A 19,821-nucleotide genomic window follows, 5' to 3' on the forward strand; every position below is an offset into this window, starting at 1 on the left:
ACTGTCCAAGGTATCTTGATGGATGAGAAGTAGGCTGTAGCGGCGAGTAGTACTCCCGTTCACAGAAGGAGCAATACAAACGCAGATATGTGGTCCTATAAGGATGGAAATGTAAGAGTGAACCTGTAGACGTGTCAGTTCCTCGAACGTGTGATGAATATATTAAAATATGGAAGAATCCTACTTAGCCGACCGCATTCGTCTTATATCGACCTATCTAGCAGCGTACTCTCCATCCAAGAACTTCCATCAGCACGCCGATAATCTACCTCTGACAGTTTATATGTCTCGGCTCTGGTGTAATCCAGCGTGACAAGAAGAGGACAAAGGTGAAACTTGATTTTTGAAAGAACCAAGCAAGACTCGAATTGAAAAGAGAACTTCGATTGTAAATGGTATAACCAACGCAGCTCCGTAGGATGTGTGTAACAGTAGTTCACTGGTCAGCTGGGTGCTGCGTCCGAGGCTGCCAGGAGAGAAGCGAGAAAACGTCCTCTGCCGTAGTCAAGGTGTCTATGAGGCGAGGATGGATGCACAGAGAATGGTCAATTTCTTGCTTGTTGCGTCTCCATATAGACCAGTTAATGTCTTGCGGAGGAGAAGGGGTCGAGTAGTAGATGGTATAGGGAACTGTCTGGGTAGGCTCAGCATTTACACTCTTTAGCACTCCAGGCATCCATATAAAGAATTTATATCGGTATCTGAGGCTAAAGAGGGCGACAAAAGGATATTTGCAGGAGACGTACCCGCTTCTCGGCTGCATAGGTAGGAAACTGCTTGGAAGAAGCTATCGGCCAAAGAAGGTCGTCCAGAACCTTGAAGGCATCCTGGGCCCGGAGACAATGGATCTCAAAGAGTGAGCTGTATATATGACAGAGGATGTGTGTCTAGGTGACGCATTACGAAGCTCTGTTCATAGATGAAATGCTATCTCCATGAGTGAAGAAAAAGGACTCTTCTGAGCCTGCTATCAATCGTGAACCCTTCCAACAGATGACGATGTTGGCGTAGCTTCACACTTGGCTCCCATGCCACTGGATATACCGCCCTTGCTGGTGATATATATCGTCCGCTCGATACCAGCAGCGTGGTAGAGCCAAATAGCTGGGCGCGGGAGGGAGAGAAACATGAACTCTGGTAAGTCCCACTTTGGACCAGAGAACGGGAAAACTCAGGGAAGCCAACTTCAACGTCCTCTTCACCAACATCATCCTCTTCTTCATCGTCTTCTGCCCCTTCATGATAACACTCGTACTTGTGTCATGGTCTCTCGATGGTCTTATGGTGGAACGATGGCTCTTCCAGATGTGGACATGACACGCTGCTTATCCGCTGACGTCGCAGCTTCCAACACCGCATCATCAACACACACAGGGCGGCCAGGGTATCTAGGAGAGAAGACGACAGCAGGATGGCGTCCATGGGTATAGTCATCGCCACTGACAGGTTGTCGATATGGAGCAATTTTGTCATGCAGCTTGGGGGCCGAGTATTCGACGGACATGCAGGTGAGTCAATACCGCCGGGGAAGAAGAGCCTGCGTCCAAGATTATGCGTCCTCCTCGAATCCCAGCTCACATCTCATCTTTATTCTGTAGCAGTGCCGCCGGCTAGTTGTTCGCTCTTGATGTCTCTCAGATGACCAGGCACTATTGATAGAAAACCCAGGTGCTGCGGCTCAAACTCCACTATATATACAGCCAGTTGTGTTTACAAGCGTACGACACCTCGCCTAAGCTTCCCTGGGGGGTATTCAAAGACATTGATATCGCGGCTAAGGGCTAAAAATATATCAACCAACTGGGTATCCAGACGTCTGTGGCGCAGTGCGTTCAAGGTTGATATTATCACATCACCGCTGTATATATGCGGTTCCGAGCCGGGATGGGCCGCTCTGGGGTTCCTAGCAATGGATCCCCATGCCAGCGAGCAAATGAGTGATATCGGTTGCCTTTTATGAAGGAGAGAAGGCCGGTTGGTCATCGATGATGAAGAGTTGGTTTTACTGTGTAGTAAAACTTGGCCAATCACTATACTGCCTACATGGGTCCGGAGACATTCCAAAAAAGTTACGCCCTTTCGTACGACTCGGAGGCGTCTTACTCGTCCACAGATCTCTTGGCCATTCAGGCACCGGATGTCTATTATGCCCACAGGAGTTGGGCCCGTTGTCCCTTCCCCCGTCAGAGGCCACAAGGTCGCAGTAGCGGGTGAGCCTTATGTCGTCTTCATGTACAATCGGCGATTATGGACGTTGGGCGCTACCATGTCGAGCACGAGGTATAACGACGGGTTTAAATTCGAGGAAGGATGTCACACTTCTCTATCGCTACGCGCCATCCCTCGATGATGCTATCCGTCCTGGGCAGCCGCTCTGAGCATCAATGCTCACGCTTGCGACAGTATGTGGAGCCCGCCATCACCTTCTATAGCACTGTGATTGGGCTGCTGCTGTGATGCGGGCTGCAGCGTGAAGAACTATCACTGCCATGCCTCCAGCCAATCCCGTCAATGAAGAACCTTAGAGTGACGGACACTAACTCTGATCCCTGTATCTTGGCTACTCTCATCACCTTTGGCCCCACGCTCCTCTCTATCTGGCGAGTACGGAGTACGTACTGATGCCCTGGCGAGGCGTCCCATGCCTGCAAACCGCCAGTCAAAGAGGAGACAGGGTGTTGTTCCTGGCTGTGCAGCTAAGGCCCCGGGAGATAGCACGAAGCCACTGCTATTATGCGAATATTGTTGCTGGAGCACTAGCTATTGTCATCGCTTAGAAGAATACTTCGCATTCACATCTGTACGAAGAAGCAGACGCTGGAATTGACAGAGATCGGCCCAGCTTGCTTTTTCCCCTTCTTCCGCACGGCTGCTTGCATCGTTATCCGTCCACCTCTCACTCCGGGCATCTCGAGTCTGAGGGAGAGCCTGACAGACAGGCCCTGACCTGAAATTATCCTACACAAGGATTGCCCGTGTACAACTGGGAACTTAATGGTCTACTACCCCACTAACTGCTCGCCGCGTTTACTGGTGTAGCGAAAGTTCGTCCAAAGTCCTTCGAGAAGACCGAGTCGTTTCATAATTTCGGCTCCCAATCTCACAGCATTCCCTATATGGTCCTGTCTGCTCTCTTTCCTACTAATTGGCTCCTTGAAGCAGACCCATGCCGGCGCTTATTGGTGCCCACAGCGAGCTCTACCCTTGACTGACCAGCCACCCTCCTAAGCTCAAGTCAAAACTGCTCGCCCCCAGTGACTAGGTCTTAGCCCCCGTCCACCCCATTCGTGCCAGCCATCTCCATTTAAGATCAGGTCAACACGATACCAAGAACAAATAGGAACAGCAAAGCCTTACCTCTTTGCCCGGTTGGACTATCACCTAAATTTACTCATCTCTTAAAGTTCTTGGACCCTCGAAACTCCCTTTCCGGCAAGGTGTCTCCCTTCTTCCGTTTACTAACCTGTGCGCTTCAAGCCTGCATCTTCAATGATCTACTTTGTTGACAGAAGCCTCTTCCCAAAGGGTCTCTATACACTCTTTACTCCGTCTCTCCTTGGATGCTCAACACCATATTGAGCAGTTACCTTGTTGGATCCCGTCTCTAGCGCATATCACTCGTTAGTTGGTATCCCATTGATTGCAAGCGCCTGCCTCTGCCCCGCGGCGCCTATTTCCCTTCGTGATCCTTTTTTGATATTCCGGTTTCATATCCAAGTAACGCATCACAGCCTTCACCATAACCGCTGCGAAAGGGATTAACCGCTTTGCTTGTTAGTATTGTTCATGCAAAGCTAAGGCGCTGAAGGCGCTTACTACACGGGTCAGTTCCAACTACCGTACATCTGTCACTTAACGACTACGACCTTCTTTCCTCCTCCTCCTTCATTGTCGCCGTGCCGTTTTGCATTCTCCGTCTCTCTCTTTAGCGACTGACTCCATGCGCAGATATCTTAGTTTACACTCGCAATCACCTCTGGCCTACAACGATGTCCTCTGAGCACTATGGAATGCGGATGTCGACATCTTCGGGCTCGCGCTCAGCCTCTGGCGCCCTACTAGCGAGTCCCCCAATCGAATTAAATAATGATCTTGACCCGTGCGCCGCGACCGCATCTCTATTCCTATTCACACAAGGCCCGACTATCGTCGCCATACATCATGACAGCTTGGCTGTTGATCGGAAGTTTCACCGTCATCGAGACGACGTCCAGATAATAGCCGTCGACAATGTTAGCGAAAGGGGGGCCGGCCGCTTGGTGGTTAGTTATGATATTGGCCATACCGCGATAATATGGGACCTCTTTACTGGCCAAGAAGTTACTCGCTTTGCTTCATTTGAGCCGATCCGTGTCGCCGCTTGGTTGCGAAATGGACATGTTGCTTTCGGTTAGTTGAGCTCGCACAGCAACACTGAAGCTATAGACGATGTAAGATGAAAACTAATACATATTGCCATAGGAAACGTCAAGGGTGAAATCATATTGTTTGAGCCATCAACGTCTGAACACAAATCCGCTCGCACAATATTCGATCCAATAACTGCATTGGCACCAACAGTGGATTGCAATACGTTTGCCATAGGGTATTTCCTCATATATTACTAGGTCAATTATCTCCCAGCTAACTTTATGGTTCTACAAAGGTACCTTAACGGTTCGATTCTAATTGCGACTCTTCTACCAACGTTTACCATTCTACATACGCTCACAACCACTAGAGGGCCGTCGCCTGTAATATCCCTCTGCTGGCATGCCTCGTCAACTAAGCAGAAAACCGATATGTTAGCATCGCAAACTATCGATGGTGATTTGTTTGTTTGGAGCGTAGCTAAGCAGCCCTCCGCGGAGTCACCTCGGGTTATAAGAGCTTTGAAGAAGTCGGAATCGAATAATTCCAGCCCCAAGTGGCTAGCTTGGTCAAAGAATGGTCGTATCGTTCAACACAACGATGGGTTCGTCTCTCTTATTGACCCCTTAGCAATCCTAAAACTGCTCAAGTCGCTAACCTATATTATAGGGAGAGCCTGGCATGGGATGTTAGGACCAAAAATGTCTCCTATGAAACCATACCAACCATCCAAGGAGTACAAGGAATTGCAAATTACGGACCTACCGCCACCCTTTTTACATTGGGCCCGAACCACACTGTCCAGCAGTATGATGTAGCCAATGCCACGATGGTCGCGAATGCCCAGCACCTTCCACAGAAAACTGATGCACCGATTGAGCAGCCGCCAGTTGCTGAGACTGCGCTAACGATCGAGACTTTGGCAAAACACACGGCATCGGAACAAAAGCATAAAGGTCGTCCTTCACAGGGTTCCTTACCAGGCGTCGAATCGAAGCTTGACTTGGTTCGTGCTGAGGCCTCAAAGAGCCCAGGATCTGGATATAGCATACCTATTTCCAATGGCTCTAGGCCTCGTAACCGCACACCATATGCGCCACGTCCTCCTGGATCTAATTATAGCGGAACGGCAACCACGTTTTCCCTAGGGTCCCCCAGGCCATCTATTGCGGAAACCCTTCACTCAGGCTACTCAGCACGTTATGCAGCATCAGTAAACTCCACAGAGTCTACAATGTCCAAGCTTCGCACTGTGTCTATCCCTGGCATCTGGGATGACCCAGTTACCGATCTCTTCCCGTATATACGTGCTCGGTTGAACAGTGTATCGATCAATCCGTCTCGCAGATTTGATGACCCAAATCTTGGGCCTGACGAACTGCGAAGACAAATGTTGACTGTAGTGTTCGGATGGGAGGGAAATATTGAAGACCTGATACGGAGTGAATGTGAGTGGTTTTTATTAACGGCTACTATATGGTCCCTGGCTAACGTCTCATATTAGTTAAACAACATACTTATGGCTCCCAGCATTCTGCCATTTTAGCAAGATGGCTACTTCCGTCAGATTCCAGCATAATGGCACCTATGGTCGAGGCATCGACCTCCTCATATGTTAACTGGATGATAATAGCACTTAGCTTGTTGACAAAGAAGGAAGGGTCAAAAGAGCCTGGCCAGGCACTTGCGAAGAAGCTTTTAGCTTCCAACGATCCTCATGCAGCGGTTGCAGTGTTGATGGGTATTGGAGAAGGGGACCTCGCAGTTGAACTCTATGTGTCCAGAAACCAATTCATGGAGGCTGTGCTATTAAGCTGCCTTTTGACCCCAGCCGGATGGTCCAGGCAATCCTATCTTATCCGCAAGTGGGGAGAACATGCGGCTACAAACTCCCAGCAACACCTGGCATTGCGTTGCTTCTCTTGTACCGAAACTGCGGCCCCCGTAACCTGGAAAGGTCCATCAACACAGACTCCCGTCTCTGGCGCACCTTCGGATAACAACCAACTGGCGTCATTCAACGCCCCGTCAAATAACCTATCTCCAACCTCTCGAGTCAAAAATCAGTCCCTGAAGCTTATAACTTCATTTGGTTCAAATAGCAACTCTACATTCCAGTTCCCAGGTCTAGCGTCTGCTGATAGAACCCCCACCAACATGCCCGGTGTTACACCCATTGATACTGGGATGGGTGATCCTGTATTCTCTCCAGGTGGCTTTAACAATAGTCTACGACCAGGTGGCCATCGATCTCAGGGCGCAACTCCAGTCAGTCGGTCTCACCCTGCAGGCTTCGGGAGGGAACGACTTCCCTCCATCGGCGAGTCACCAAACGACCCTACCCCGACAGTATCGGCTCCAAGGACCGGTCTTCCCGTTGTTGATCCAGCATCTGAAGCTGATAAGGAAATCAAGGTTATTGACGTGCCTGTAGCACCACCTACCTTGAATCCAAACCCGACCACCGCAGAGACTCTAGAATATTTGACGCCAGCGAGATACACGCCCCTTAACGAGTCCATGAAGGAGAAGGAAACGCCCATGACAGCCCTACCCCCTAACAGAACTTTAAGCTCTTCATCCAACCGGGAAAGCAAACTAGAGGCGGCACTGGGTCAGAAAGATCGTAGCACGAATGGCTCACAATCTCGTAAGCCTGACGGGCTACAGATTCAGTGGCCTCCTGCCGATGACCAGTCCTCGGAGGATCAACCCTTGGAAGATATGTACTATCGACTACCGTCGTCAACGCGCCGAAATGCCGAAAGAAATGATGGCGTGATGAGCCCGACTGCCTCTACTAGAAGTGCAAGATCTGGCGCAAGTATACCACTAAGCGCGAAGAGTCTGGACAAATACATCAGCAGTCTTGATGGAGCTGGCTACCAATCCCACAGACAAAAGCCACACAAGAAATCTGGCTCAAGGGCAAGTTCAAAGGATCCGAATGGACGTGGGAGAAGCAAACAGAGATATATTCAGCCTGCTAAAAGATCACCGTCATCGCCAATCCCCATGTCTCCTGAAGACGTTGCGCTCTACTCATCTTCCTCCAGGGATTACGTTGGTGTCCAGCCGCCATCGCGAAATGGAAAGAAGAGCAGCAGGATGCGCAGTAACAGCCCTGGAGGCAGGAGTAGAGTATCGGGCCGAAGCACAAGCAGACGCCGTGATTTTGATTATGGACTTAGGTCGCCAGCTTCCCCTATTCCCATGTCCCCAGCGGGCGATGGCCATGACAGTGGTGGAGACCCCGACCTCAAATTTCGCCTGTTAAATGCTGAACGGAAACAGCGGTATAAGTCAAGAGAACGAAGTGCAAACCGTCGTCAAGACCGCAGTAGGAGTGCACCCAGGAATATTTCATCCGAGCAAAGAAATGGGACAGAAAGGGAGAGTGACGTCGGCGGAGAAATGGCCAACCGTTCTGATCAGGCCTATCAGTTTTACCCTTCCAACGACGAACAGTCCCAACCACAGCTCCCGGGGTATGGCCTTTCCGATAACCAGTTAGACGAATATGGCAGGAAACGATCAGCAGCAGCGGAGTTGGAAGCTCGCCGCCAGTCGTTAGCACGCCGTCCCTCAGCTCCCCCTATTCCACTTCCCGGAGAGACAAGTCTCAATCAAATTCTATCTGGCCGACCGTCACCTTCACCAGGCCCCCAGAACCACGCTAGATCCAACAGCTCGTTCAGTCAAAGAGCCATGTCAAAAAGCACCGGACCTACCCCTTCTAATCTTGTAGAACGTGTGCCATTTACCGTACCAATTGGCCTCCCGGCGACACCTAGGGCGATGAGGCATCCAAAGTACAGTTCTGGATACAACGACTTTGATGCGCCAGAGGTGCCAGAGGTGCCTGAAGTGCCGCCCCCAGATGCCTTCTATAGTTATGAAAGAAGGCCGTCGTTCAATATCCCTCGGTCCATGTCTGCCCCTATTCCGGTAGATGACGCGATCCCAACTCATCCTCACTTCCAGCGCCAGCTTCCAAGTAGCCGAACGAACCGAGCTGCGAACCATAAACGGGAGACTTCCAACGAGGGCATGTTGCTAGAGAATTCTCGAGTGGAGAACCTCCGAGCGGAGCATACACGAATCACTTCTGGCCCGTTGCCGCCTCTTCTTCCAGAGCTGCAACATTTGCATGCTACCGCCACTCCTCCTCCGCCACCACCACCTCCCGCACCTCCAGCACGCCAGCCGCCGCCTCCAGTTGCTCCCATGCACGGCGAAGCTTCTGTCCAGGACGAAGGGCGAAACTCGCTTATTTCGGGTGTTGGAACGATAAACATTGCTATTGACGATTCACATAGCCCAGCTGTTTTCGGTCCCCCCAACCCGGGATTCCGAGCTGCATCATTGCCAGCGCACCAACAATCATTAAACCAGCTAGAGGGTGGCATGAGAGCATCCGCAGACCCTCACAAACGTGGCCGAAGTGTTAACGACAACGTGCACTTCAAATTCCGCAACCTCACTGACCGCATGCGAAGCACGAGTCGACCTCGAAATGGGCGGTCTCCGGCCTCGGAACGGCAAGACGTATGTTCACCATACGAAAGTGTGACAACAAACGGTCCAATTGAAAATAGAATCTAGCTCCCTGATGCTTAGTTCCTTTCTCGTCATTGTTGAGCTGGTGAATTGATATCAAGTATGGGCGTTTGACTAGAAGCCCATACTTTATTATTATTTTATGCACATTTATTTTACACTCTTAGTCTTATTCTCCGATTTCTTTTTTGCATTTTCTAGCCTATTTCCCAATCACCATTTACGTACCCAGTCTATGTTTTTGTCAACTGATTTTTTGGGTTCGACCGTACATTACTTTTTAGCGATGTTTCTGGATTACCCCAATATCCCCTTTGAGTTAGTTAGCGTACTGTTGGTTCATTATTTATGTCATGACTCCGTATCTCAGATATATTTTTATCATTATCATTTGCACACAACCACTGTCAACCTGAGTAGACTAGACTTTACACATACATGCGTGTCTAATTGTCTAATCATGCATACCGACCAATTTCTGTTTGTCGTTGACGCCCAACCCCCCACCTTGGTGTTTATTTCTGTCATTTTTCGACGGTACATAAAGGAAGGAGTGGGTGAGGAGCTTTGCTGAATTTCAATTGACCTTTGCTTATTGTACAAGTAAATTTTAAACACGAATATATAACATAATTTTCAGGGAGGTATTCCATTAATGCCATGAAATTGCGCGGAGTTTCGTTACTGGCTTGGTTCCCCAGACGCCCTTCAAAAATTTGCTAAACTTGTTCAAAGGCCGAGGGCTTCTTAGTTGAGACCAAAGTGCTCTAGGATCTAGAAGCTACCTATGCCAGTTCCATAAGGCTTGAATTGACTACCCTAGTCCTTGCGTTTCTGCCATGGAGAGGATGAAGAATCGCTATAGTCGCCGTTGCCCGCAGACGAATTGTTCATCGATTGCTGACGGATGCGTGCCCAGGCGCTTCCAGAGGGCGGTGCAGAGGACGAGTCGGCAGAGTTGGGTGCGAAATCCGAATTTACAGGGCTAGCGTCGTCATCCCAGAAACTCTTTCCGCCCGTTGTGCTGGAAGATGGGCTTCTAGGAACCGTGGAAGATGCCTGCTGCTGCTGCTGCTGCTGATCCCCCGAATAATCATTCACGTTGGAATACGAGCTAGAATAGTCTGAGTTCTCCCCTTGTGATCGGTAGGTTTCTCTCAAAATTTTCGATTCCGTTAGGGCTGGCTGGTTTTGATTATATGAAGACCCAGCGGCTCCTTGTTGTTCATAGCCACCGGTCGGGCTGTTATCATCAGCAGTATGATACTCTGACTGTTGGAGCTGGGTCGCATGACGCATGTCACGAAGCTCGCGTTTAGCAGCAGCTAATTTTTCCGCCTGGTACCTTTTAAGACGAGCTTTAAGCTCCCGGGAATCCGCACGTGAAAGCTCCTCTCTCAGCCGGGCGAATCTAGGGTCGGTAGCCGCCAAAGCTTTGGTGTACGCGTCCCCGACAGCTTCACCGATGCCGATGCCTATGATTAAAAATATTGGGAGAATAAATGCGGTCCTTATAAATCTTCCCCTCGTTGTTTTAAGGCTCATCTTGAAGAGTGGCCTGTTTGGGGTAACCTGTTGAGCGGCGGTTTCACTCGCTGCGGTCACCGGTTTCGGATCCTTTGTCCTTGCAATCATTGATCCAACACCCAGCCCTATTGCCCCCCCATAATTGCGCATGTTCTGAGTGGAGGATGTTTGCGAAACCAGCGCATCGGTCTCTTCTTGGGTGGGAGGCCGGGCAAGGAGGGCATTGATGAATTCCATTCGGTTATATATTAGGCGGCTAATGCTTTGTTGGTAGTTCTTCTCCGTCCAGTGAAATATCCGTTTCGAGAGGGTGAAAGGTGGGAGTTCCACTCGCGTGGGGAATTGCTTGAACAGGGACGAGTGCCCATATTCTTCAGAGCCTGAGAAGTATGAATCGCTATCCGAGGGTGGCGCGTCGTCCGTGAAACTCGATTGCTGGGAGTCAATCCCCATCTTCGCTTCACTCCTTGCGCAGGAGAACCGGTCCAGAGGGGTCAGGTTGTAGGCGTTCCCGAGTGTGCGCGCGGTGCAAGAGCAACTAGATATCTTTGTTCGACGTTCGTTTTGTCGTTTGAAGTTGATATAAGTATGATGTTTGGGATGTTTGCACCACCACGCTTAGTCATATATGAGGTCATAAGCACGTGATATATTCTTACATAATCAAGTTATTTTATTTGTTTTTATTTGTTTTTATTTGTTTTATCTGATTTTGCTTCGAGATACGAATGTCACGCCTCGATTTTGATCTGTCCTGGACAAATTAACCAAGGTAGACCAGCGGCCGAGTTCGCCTGGCGCGCCTAGCTCGCTCCCAGCAGCCTTTTGACGGCCTCTTGGACAGCGAGCCAGGGCGAAACAGCATGATATGCTGAAGAAGAACGCCTAGCACAGCGATCGACTCGCGTGACCTGGTTGTTCGTCGGCGGCCGCCAACAGAATCTCTCGGCCTCCTGCTCCAACGAGTCGGACGGAGTACGATAACAAACTAATGTTTGAAGATGGCGTATCCAGCTCCCACGTATCCCCGGAGGGTGGACGGACAACGAACACCGCTATCATGCTTGTGGTAGCAGCATAGCACCACACATGGGCCGATTCTCAATTTGTCAAACGATATGGAGCTCAAATTAATGATTTAATTCCAAGCCACTGATGTAACGCAGAAATGCGATTTCACCAGCTGACAATTCGCAGCCAGTAATATGCAGTCACCTCTTCACTAGCAAACGACCTAATTATTAGGCGTAGCCAAACTCTCCGCATAAGGTCGCCTGCTCGGGCTTGATTGATGCTTGTTTATATATACTCCGGACGTGGCCGTCCTTGCATGATACTTGAACACGCATATTCCCTTATGTCGTCCAAGTACTCCGTACGTGAGGGGAAACTACAGTGTACCAAAGTCGTACATATATATATGCATCTTTGCGGCTACTTTAAGTGCCCGTATTGACCCATTGGATCGAAATTGCCCAATATAATACAGCAGCCATGAAGGGCATATCTATTTTCTTCGCTGCATGTCTTGGGTTTCGAGCAGTTCATGGGAGGGTCGTCGAAGACCGAGAGACTGCCTGTAGGAAGACGAAAGTTGCAATTCTGTGCGTATCCTTGACATACTCCATTGCAGTTATCTTGCTGAACATAAAGCTTATAACTATGGACATGCAGTGGCGCAGGGGTCACTGGCATCACTGCTGCGGTATATTCGCTTTATCCACTTCTCTATGTGCTATATTCGAGCATATAATTGCTGTGGAAGTTGACTAAAGGTGCATTTTGCAATATGTTCAGCAAGCGCTTTCAAACCGGTCCATGACTGATTTTCTCATCGTCGAATACCAGGATAGAATCGGTGGGCGTCTGCATGAGGTTGAATTCGGGACAAAGAGCGATGGGTCACCGTATATCGTCGAAGCTGGTGCAAATTGGGTATCATCTTTTTTTATATCTTTGACTTCATGAAACGAGGGCGAATTTTAATGACACTATCTTCTTAGGTCGAGGGATTAGGTGGTGCAGGGCACCCGGAAAATCCGATATTCTCTCTGGTAACAACGATTGATTTCGCAGTTGACTAAGGAACCGCTGTAACAAAACACTGGCTAATATAAAATGAAGGCCAGAAAACATGGCATCAGTGCTCTGTGAGTTTACGCAAGTAATTAAAATGCAGTCATCGTTGCTAACTAAACTATGTAGAAAGACAGATTATAAAAACAAAATGACCTACGATAAAACCGGCAACAAAGACTACTCTAAGGTGATGGATAATTTTGCAGCTGCTATGCGAAGAGTGGTTGTCCAGGCTGGGTCTTCGCTAAAAGAAAATGTTCAGGATAAGACGCTCCGCGCTGCGCTTCGCCTCGTAGGTTGGAACCCGGCTCCGGATAACTCCCATGCACAGCTTGCAGAATGGTTCGGCTGCGATTTCGAGTCTAGTTATACCCCGGAAGAGAACTCTGCAGTTTTCTCGTCTGTTGCAGACAATGCTACATTCGCCCACTTCTCAGATGACAATCTCTTCGTTTATGATCAGCGTGGCTATAGTATGATACCCATGGTTTCGTCCCAAATGCCTATTTGCAGTGCTAACGGGCCATCTTCTGTTGCCGTGTATTAACAGGTACTATCATTCGAGGCGAGGCGGCTACATTTCTTACGCCCAATGACCCCAGGCTTCTCCTAAATACCATCGTCACTGCCGTTAACTACACTGACGAAAGTGTGACGGTTTCAACCAAAGATGGTACATGCATTGAAGCTGACTATGTTATTTCAACTTTTTCGCTTGGGGTATTACAGCGTGACGTGGTAGAATTCTACCCTCCGTTTCCTAGCTGGAAGAAATCTGCCATCGCGAGTTTTGAGATAGGCACGTATACCAAGATATTCCTCCAGTTTGAGAAAGCCTTCTGGCCGAACAGCCAGTATCTACTATGGGCCGATCCTCGTGAAAGGGGGTATTATCCGTTATTCCAGCCTCTTGATCTACCAGGTGTGCTGCCGGGTTCGGGGATTATCATGGGAACTGTTGTGAATAGGCATGCACACAGGGCAGAGGCCCAGACCGACCAGGAAACCCAGGATGAGATTATGGAAGTGCTGAGGACAATGTACGGAAAAGATATTCCAGACCCGAAAGCAATTTACTATCCACGTTGGAGCCAGGAACCTTGGTATGTAATAACCAGCGAATATTTAAGCTAGAATGAGTTGTTTACAAGCACCTACAGGTCCTACGGATCTTATTCGAATTGGCCTCCGTCAACTAGCCTACAGGCACACCAAAACCTCCGAGCAAATATTGGTCGACTCTTCTTTGCTGGAGAGGCAACCAGCCAGGAATTCTACGGGTATTTGCATGGTGCTTATTACGAGGGGCGTGCAGTAGGGGAAATGCTGGCTACATGTATTGAAGAGCCAGTAAAGTGTACGGATAAGGATGGTCAACCGCGATACCAGACATTGACTGGAGTAACTCCTTATGACATGTACAACGAGCAGCATGGATGGTCCGTTGACACTACAATCTAGACCCGGCTAAGAAACATTGCTATCACCTAACATTGAAAGATCATTCCCTACAATTCTAGTTGGGGTGATTGCCAAACGCGATTCCAGATTATAAGTTATAAGGACGCTAGAACTCTGATGGCGTATTAGGATTCTCCATTATCTCACTAAAGCACCTGCTTTTAGCCCTTGCATGTTTCTCCGTGTCCATTAGCTTTACATTAAAAGTTAGTAATATATGATCGCTGCACACACACCACCGTTACGGATGACCATAGGTTGCCCAGGCATATGTTATGGATATATGGAGTACAGCATCCAGCATAGATTCTGCTGTTAATTAACTTTGCCCCTTGAATATACTATATATAGTAATTATTAACTATATAACTATCTATAAATAGCGCCAAGTTTGGCTCGTCCATCCCATGTCCATCGAGAGGGTGCTACTGCTGCGTTAACTATATGATAAGCTTGCTGCCAATTGCTAGTTTAGTACACGCCTTGAGCTTACATATAAACAGTGCTTTATGCGTGGCCTTTTGCTTTACACGCCTCGATACCATCGGCACCCCTCTTTGAAAGTTGACTCTTGATTTTTTGCTTCTCTGAGCTTGTCACTGCCACTTAGTATAGACTGCAGAGGAGATCGATAAACCACCTTAGGCCCTCGTTATATTTGGGTCCTGTCTCCACCGATTAGCCTCCCGAACCCAACGGCCTTCCCGCCAGCCTCAAGTCGTTTGGCTATAGTTTATTACGCGGTTTATGGTAATTCTTCGGATGGCCGCTTTTCAACTAATAACCTGATGGAGGAGGTTCCCCTCATTAAGTTATACACTCAGTTTTGTATTGTAAATCCTGGGCTAATAATAAATCTCCTAATAGGTGTATATCTCATTGGCTGTCTCCCAGGCTTAACACCACCAACACCACCTATGCCGGCCTTAGGGGGGATCAGGGTTTAGAGTAGGAGGATATGGGCTCAGGAATGGGCTTAGGGGCTGCTGGCCTAGAGGGTAAGCCTTATAGTATTGAGCCTAGAGAGATGGCCAATAAGATATATACACCTGTTGGGAGATTTATTATTGGCCCAGGATTTACAATACAAAATTGAGTGTATAACTCAATGAGGGGAACCTACTCTTAGGCTATCTCATACCTCTGGTCCGAGAAAAGTGGCCATTTGAAGAATTACGCGGTTTATTATAACAACTTTTGCACGACACGGATTAGCATCGCCAATATGGATCCACTCAATATTCTTTCTTCGACGCATACACTCGTTGACACTATTATAGCAACATATCAAACCCTCGACAAAATCTCCAACTTACCGAACTCTTTCAACGAAATCAAGACTAGCCTTCCCCTCGTCGAGCGCATGTTAAATGATGCCAGGGACGCCCTCGATGGCACTGAGCTTTCGGAAGAAGAAACCAAGGCAATCCTCGCGATCATCAACCCCTGCAATGAAGCTGCTGTAAAAATGAACAACATATTCAAGGAAGTTCAGTCCAAGTGCGAAAAGGGCCAGAATGCAAGGAGCTGGCAAAGTGTTCGCTCTATATACCACAAAGCCCTGCGCGGCCAAGGGGCATTTCGGGCGGAGAAGCTCATGGATGTCATTATGCGGGGCTTAAAGCAACTGGCTATGCAGCGGGCGTTCAATACCACGATGCAGAAGGATCTTAAATCCCTTAAAAAGGCCATCGAGGGGATGTCCAAGGCGCAGCCCTCCTTGCGGGATTCCGAGTTTAAGAATGTAGGAGGAACGTTCACCATGACCCAACACAACGCAAACGGGGCTATAACGCAGCAGAATGCCCCTCGGGGGGACAACAATAGATTCTACAGTTCGCAAACTATGAAATTTGGTAAGGAATATTGACCCTTCTCGTCGATTATCAAATGTATATACTTTTCAGCTAAATAAATAATACTGCCGTTTGCAGTAAGCGACGACACCCCGAAACGAAAGAGCGCTGTCCTTCAGAGACTCAGCCAAGACTTGCCGTACATAGAGCGGAAGAATATAAACGTTGAACCTGTCCAGGGGACATGCGAATGGGTTGCGGGCCACAAGACCTTTGAAGAGTGGAAGCAAGGCAAATCGTTAGGCCTGCTCTGGGTGTCCGCGGATCCAGGATGCGGAAAGTCTGTATTGGCTAGACATATCGTCGACTCGGTACTTCCAACGAACTCCTCTAGGACTACGTGTTACTTTTTCTTCAAGGACAGCTTTGAGGGCCAAAGGAGTGCAACGAATGCTCTTCGTTGTATCTTACATCAGTTGTTGATAAAGAAAGATATCCTTTTCTCCGAAGACATACTAAGACGCTTTGACGGAGATAGTGAGACTCTCACGAACTCCTTTGCTGGGCTATGGGAAATACTAGTCACTGTTGCAGAAGATACAAATGCTGGCGAAATCATCGTTGTTCTTGATGCACTTGACGAGTGTGATGAAGAAGACAGGCATAAACTTAGCAAGGAGCTTTGTAGCCTATATCGCGGTGGGAAGACACCCAACCTAAAGTTCTTCTTAACGAGCCGGCCTTATCGGGATATTAAGACTGATTTTCAGCCACTACCACCTTCGATACGCCTAAGCGGTGATTTGGATGAAAGAGAGGCGATTTATCAGGAGATTGATATTTTTATCAGAGATAAGGTTCAAAGTATCGGAAAGGCGAAGAACCTCAGCCAGGAAAACCAGGCCAGGAAAACCAGGATTTCTTGCTTCAGCGCCTTACAAATATTCAGAATCCAACGTACCTATGGGTTGATCTTACATTACAGCTGATCAATAAGGAAAGATACCCCAGCCATGAGACGATAGACCGGGCTACTGCAGACACCACTGGGAACATTGATGCAGTGTATGAAAAGATTTTATCCAGGAGCTGGGACTTTGAAATTACAAGGAGATTACTACATATTGTAGTTGCAGCGGCAAGGCCTTTAACACTGAAAGAGATAGACGTCGCCCTGGCCCTCCAGGGACATTTTACTTCGTACACTGATCTTCACCTCAGGAAAGATAATATTTATGACTACGTACGGGATCTATCTGGCCTTCTCATCAGAACTATTGATGACAAACTTTACTTACTACATCAAACCGTGAAAGAGTTTCTAGTTTCAACGACCCTTCAAATGCCCACTAGCAAATCCAAAAGCGGTCCCAGAGTTCTTGAATGGAAACATACATTTCGGCCCCAGGAGTCAAATAGTATAGTTGCAGATATCTGCATGTCCTATTTACTCTTCAAGGAGTTCGAAATTCTTTCTTTGGACGAACAGCTCACTGGATCCAAGGTTGAGGAGAGGACATCGTTATCTAAATGTGTTGACGATTACCCCTTCCTTGACTATGCTGCCAAACACTGGGTTACCCACTTCAAACAATCATGCCTCGACGTTAAGTACGAGATGGAACGAGTACTGAATATTTGTGACGGTAAACGTTACTTTATTTGGTTTCAGATCTATTGGACACGCGAAAAACCTCCTAGAGGTTTTAACTCCATAATGCTCTTGTCCTACTTCGGACTTACTGAAGCACTGGCTCGTCTTCTCCCAGTGCGTAAAATTATCTTAAACGATAAGGATTTGCATTATGGGCGGTCTGCACTATCGTGGGCCTCAGAAAACGGCTTTGCCGACACGGTTGAGCTTCTGATCAAGGGTGGTAGTAGTTGGATCTGGTCGTTGTCTAGAGAAAGGGCCGAAGTCGACTCTGAGGATATGGAAGGTAGAACACCTCTTTCGTACGCCGCCGAAAACGGGCATGTGGAGGTGGTTAAACGTCTGCTTTCTCTGGGTAAGGCTATTCCCACCATAATGGACAAGCTCTACGAGACGCCACTATACTACGCCATTTGTTTCGAACACGAGGAAGTGGTTCGCTTACTTACATCGAAACCTAGCTTGATGGATTCGGTGGATGATATCCGAGCACGTATGGTAATATCCGCCGCAAGAGTGGGTAATCGAGCTATTGTCAAAAGACTGGTTGATCAAGATGCATGCATCATCAACGCGCGGAATGTATGCGGCATGACACCGTTGTTATATGCTGCCAAGTTTGGATATTATGATATTGCTAAGCTCTTACTTGAGGCAGACAAAGATAACGTCGATGTAAGCGATGAAGATGGCCTAACACCACTGTTATATGCTGCCAAGCTAGGAACATTTGATGTCGTCAATCTCTTGCTTGAGACAGGCAAAGTTAACGTGGATGTAAGCGATAAAGATGGTCTAACACCACTGTTATATGCTGCCAAGTTAGGAAGATTTGATGTTGTCAATCTCTTGCTTGAGGCAGGCAAAGTTGACGTGGATGTACGCGATAAAGATGGCCGCACAGCGCTATCATATGCTGCCCAAAACGGGCGAAGAGATACCATTAAACTGCTTTGCAAATGCAAGGCTAATGCAAATATACCGGATCAGGACCGCGAGACACCATTATTTTATGCCATTCGCTATCGTGATTTCCATGAAGTTGTTGGTGTTGTCGAGCAGCTACTTGATGAAGGCAATGCGAATGTGAATGTAATGGATATAAAACGTCACACGCCACTATTCCATGCTATTCAACGTGGGAATACGAGCCTCGCAGTGTTACTGATTGCTAGAATGGATCCGTTGCTTGTGACATCGACAGATCTTGATGGTAGAACACCACTATCGTATGCGGCTGAAATGGGGGATGTGGTTATTGCCGAAAGAATACTTGTGGTTTACGGCAACGACCTTCAAGCTATTTGGGACCCAGGTAATGTCAAATCTCCATTAGTTTATGCCAAAGGCGACGCTGCAGAGATGTTTTCTATGGTGGATAGATCCCATTTGATTGAACTCGGTTATATACATGAAAGATACTGATCCCTTCTCAAAAACTTCAAGTTGGTGGTATTCGGTTGATAACCTAGGATCCCAGTTTAAAACTGGAAGCAGCAATCATGTATAGTTTTAAAAATCCCTTGTAGTAGCTAAATCTTATCTACTCTTTTGCTTTTGCTAACACTCTAGGCCCAGAAATCTATTCTATGCGGGTTTATAGCCCTGAAGAAGAGTCGAGAAACGCGTGGTTCAACGTCCTTCAGTAGATACAACATGTACCTGGTCTTTGTAAGGGCTGGCGTTCTGAGTAGCATAATTTCATTTGGCTCATTTACTCTTACTTCAGGGGCAACGTATGGCACACTTCTACCGGACTCGTACCTAATGGGTAGTGTTTGGCTCCTTTATATTTAAAGGATTCAAGGAGTCTCCTTGAATTTTGGCCAAGTCAACTGTGGTATCCCATTCTAACACTTGACTAGAACAAAAGAAGTTGCCGAAGTGGTTAAATAGCATAGTGGATGATAGGTAGATACTACACGAAACCGCTTGGCCAAGTTTTGCGAGTTTGCGTAAAAAGGGTATAATATTGAAGTCGTAATCAAGCCTAACCTCGAGGTAGACTCATCGGGAAAAAGAAGCAGCTCGGGCTTACTAGCCAGTTCAACTTCAACGGTCACAGCCTTTCTCTGTTTCTGATTCAGGCTAGCACCTGTTCGCCTAATCACTGCCCCGGCGATAGGCGATAATTCGAGAAGTCCAATCATTTGTTCACAGTAGACATAATTTTCTTGTTTCGAGACACTTTTAGCTGCCTTAGCATGGCCAAAAACTGGAGGGATTTCCAAACAGTGGCAGTGGGTTGGGGAACATATTCCTGCTCAAAAAGCCCTGTTGGCCGTGAAACCTTCTTGGAAGGGGTCAAATGTAAATCGTAAGTTGAAGGTTCTTAAATAAAGAATGACAAGGTTAACATAGCTGTGATCACAACAAAGCCAAAACGTTATGCAA

The 19,821-nt window shown here is 47.9% G+C and overlaps 4 protein-coding genes across 4 annotated transcripts; 3 read left to right on the top strand and 1 right to left on the bottom strand.

Moving 5' to 3' along the window:
* Nucleotides 1-3,989: 3,989 nt before the first annotated feature.
* GIQ15_00330 (WD domain-containing protein) lies at nucleotides 3,990-8,970 on the top strand (the record flags this gene model as incomplete). Its single annotated transcript, XM_033547747.1, has 6 exons — nucleotides 3,990-4,389; nucleotides 4,462-4,585; nucleotides 4,646-4,954; nucleotides 5,020-5,798; nucleotides 5,855-8,898; nucleotides 8,956-8,970. 6 exons carry the CDS (start codon nucleotides 3,990-3,992, stop codon nucleotides 8,968-8,970), a joined length of 4,671 nt encoding a protein of 1,556 aa, XP_033408698.1.
* Nucleotides 8,971-9,729: 759 nt separating this feature from the next.
* GIQ15_00331 (uncharacterized protein) lies at nucleotides 9,730-10,890 on the bottom strand (the record flags this gene model as incomplete). The annotated part of the gene is made up of 1 exon (XM_033547748.1): nucleotides 9,730-10,890. The coding sequence occupies one exon, from the start codon at nucleotides 10,888-10,890 to the stop codon at nucleotides 9,730-9,732; it is 1,161 nt and encodes a 386-aa protein (XP_033408699.1).
* Nucleotides 10,891-12,255: 1,365 nt separating this feature from the next.
* GIQ15_00332 (polyamine oxidase) lies at nucleotides 12,256-13,977 on the top strand (the record flags this gene model as incomplete). The annotated part of the gene is made up of 6 exons (XM_033547749.1): nucleotides 12,256-12,372; nucleotides 12,441-12,491; nucleotides 12,562-12,587; nucleotides 12,643-12,989; nucleotides 13,067-13,619; nucleotides 13,677-13,977. 6 exons carry the CDS (start codon nucleotides 12,256-12,258, stop codon nucleotides 13,975-13,977), a joined length of 1,395 nt encoding a protein of 464 aa, XP_033408700.1.
* Nucleotides 13,978-15,202: 1,225 nt separating this feature from the next.
* On the top strand, nucleotides 15,203-18,852 carry GIQ15_00333 (Ankyrin repeat domain-containing protein 50; the record flags this gene model as incomplete). Its single annotated transcript, XM_033547750.1, has 4 exons — nucleotides 15,203-15,833; nucleotides 15,912-16,144; nucleotides 16,193-16,571; nucleotides 16,631-18,852. 4 exons carry the CDS (start codon nucleotides 15,203-15,205, stop codon nucleotides 18,850-18,852), a joined length of 3,465 nt encoding a protein of 1,154 aa, XP_033408701.1.
* Between the last annotated feature and the right edge of the window lie 969 nt (nucleotides 18,853-19,821).

Source organism: Arthroderma uncinatum (assembly GCF_011692745.1).
Source record: "Arthroderma uncinatum strain CBS 119779 chromosome Unknown scaffold1, whole genome shotgun sequence".
NCBI classification, from domain to species: Eukaryota; Fungi; Ascomycota; class Eurotiomycetes; order Onygenales; family Arthrodermataceae; genus Arthroderma; species Arthroderma uncinatum.